Source organism: Nanorana parkeri, unplaced genomic scaffold (genome assembly GCF_000935625.1).
Source record: "Nanorana parkeri isolate BGI_ZX_2015 unplaced genomic scaffold, ASM93562v1 scaffold4, whole genome shotgun sequence".
NCBI classification, from domain to species: Eukaryota; Metazoa; Chordata; class Amphibia; order Anura; family Dicroglossidae; genus Nanorana; species Nanorana parkeri.
Window position 1 is genome coordinate 4,406,950 of NW_017306272.1, and position 959 is coordinate 4,407,908.

Genomic DNA, 959 nt, shown 5'->3' on the forward strand with positions numbered 1-959 from the left:
GGGGTGAATGAATTATCTCCATTCTGCTGCTCTGTGGTTTATCAGCTGCTTTGCATATCACGTGGGCTGCCGCAGCCAATCAGCTAGCTCTGTGTGCGAGGCTGGCGCGTCAGCTCTGGTTAGTCTGAGAGATTTCGAATCTCTTTTTTCAGTCTTTGGGGCTTTTAAAAAAGAGCCACTAGTCTCAATGCTGGCCGGGCTATGACAGCTTCAGTGCTCCTCCATCCACGCTGGGCCGAGCCGGTGATGTTCCTCTACGACAACGGCTTGGATGAGATCAATAAAAACATGGAAGGTTTTGCAGGGAGCAACTTTGCAGCGAACCAGTGCAGGAATCTAATGGGACACCCAGCATCTCTGGCCCCCAGCAGTGCCTACTCCTCCAGTGAGGTGCCAGTGTCTGGCATAGCTGAACCTGTTAAGCAATGCAGCCCCTGCTCCGCAGTGCAGAGCTCCTCCAGTGCCAGTTTGCCCTACGGATACTTTGGCAGCGGATATTACCCTTGTAGAATGACACACCACAATGCCATTAAATCTTGCTCGCAGCCATCCTCCTTTGCAGACAAATACATGGAGACCTCTGTCTCTGGTGGAGAAGATTTCCCTTCTAGAGCCAAGGAATTTGCTTTTTACCAGGGATATGCCACAGGACCTTACCAGCCGGTGCCAGGCTATTTGGATGTGCCCGTGGTGTCCACTATTGGGGCGCCAGGGGAGCCGAGGCATGAGCCTCTACTGCCCATGGATAGTTACCAGCCCTGGGCTATTACCAATGGGTGGAATGGGCAAGTCTACTGCGCCAAGGATCAAGCCCAGCCAGGTCACCTTTGGAAATCCACTTTACCTGGTAAACCTTCTCCCTTATTTTTATTTCACAAAAATCGATTGACTGTGCTTTGTTGTATAGTAAGAGAATACCATCGAATTTCATGCATGTGACTAATCTACTAATCCTTTTG

At 50.5% G+C, this 959-nt stretch overlaps 1 protein-coding gene across 1 annotated transcript in view; it reads left to right on the forward strand.

Moving 5' to 3' along the window:
• The first annotated feature begins 201 nt into the window (after positions 1-201).
• The window catches only part of HOXA13 (homeobox A13), a 1,399-nt gene continuing 641 nt past the window's right edge, over positions 202-959 (forward strand). Inside the window, exon 1 of the mRNA XM_018576132.1 lies at positions 202-847. Within this exon, the coding sequence (XP_018431634.1) occupies positions 202-847 (646 nt within the window). The remainder of the gene's footprint in view (positions 848-959) is intronic.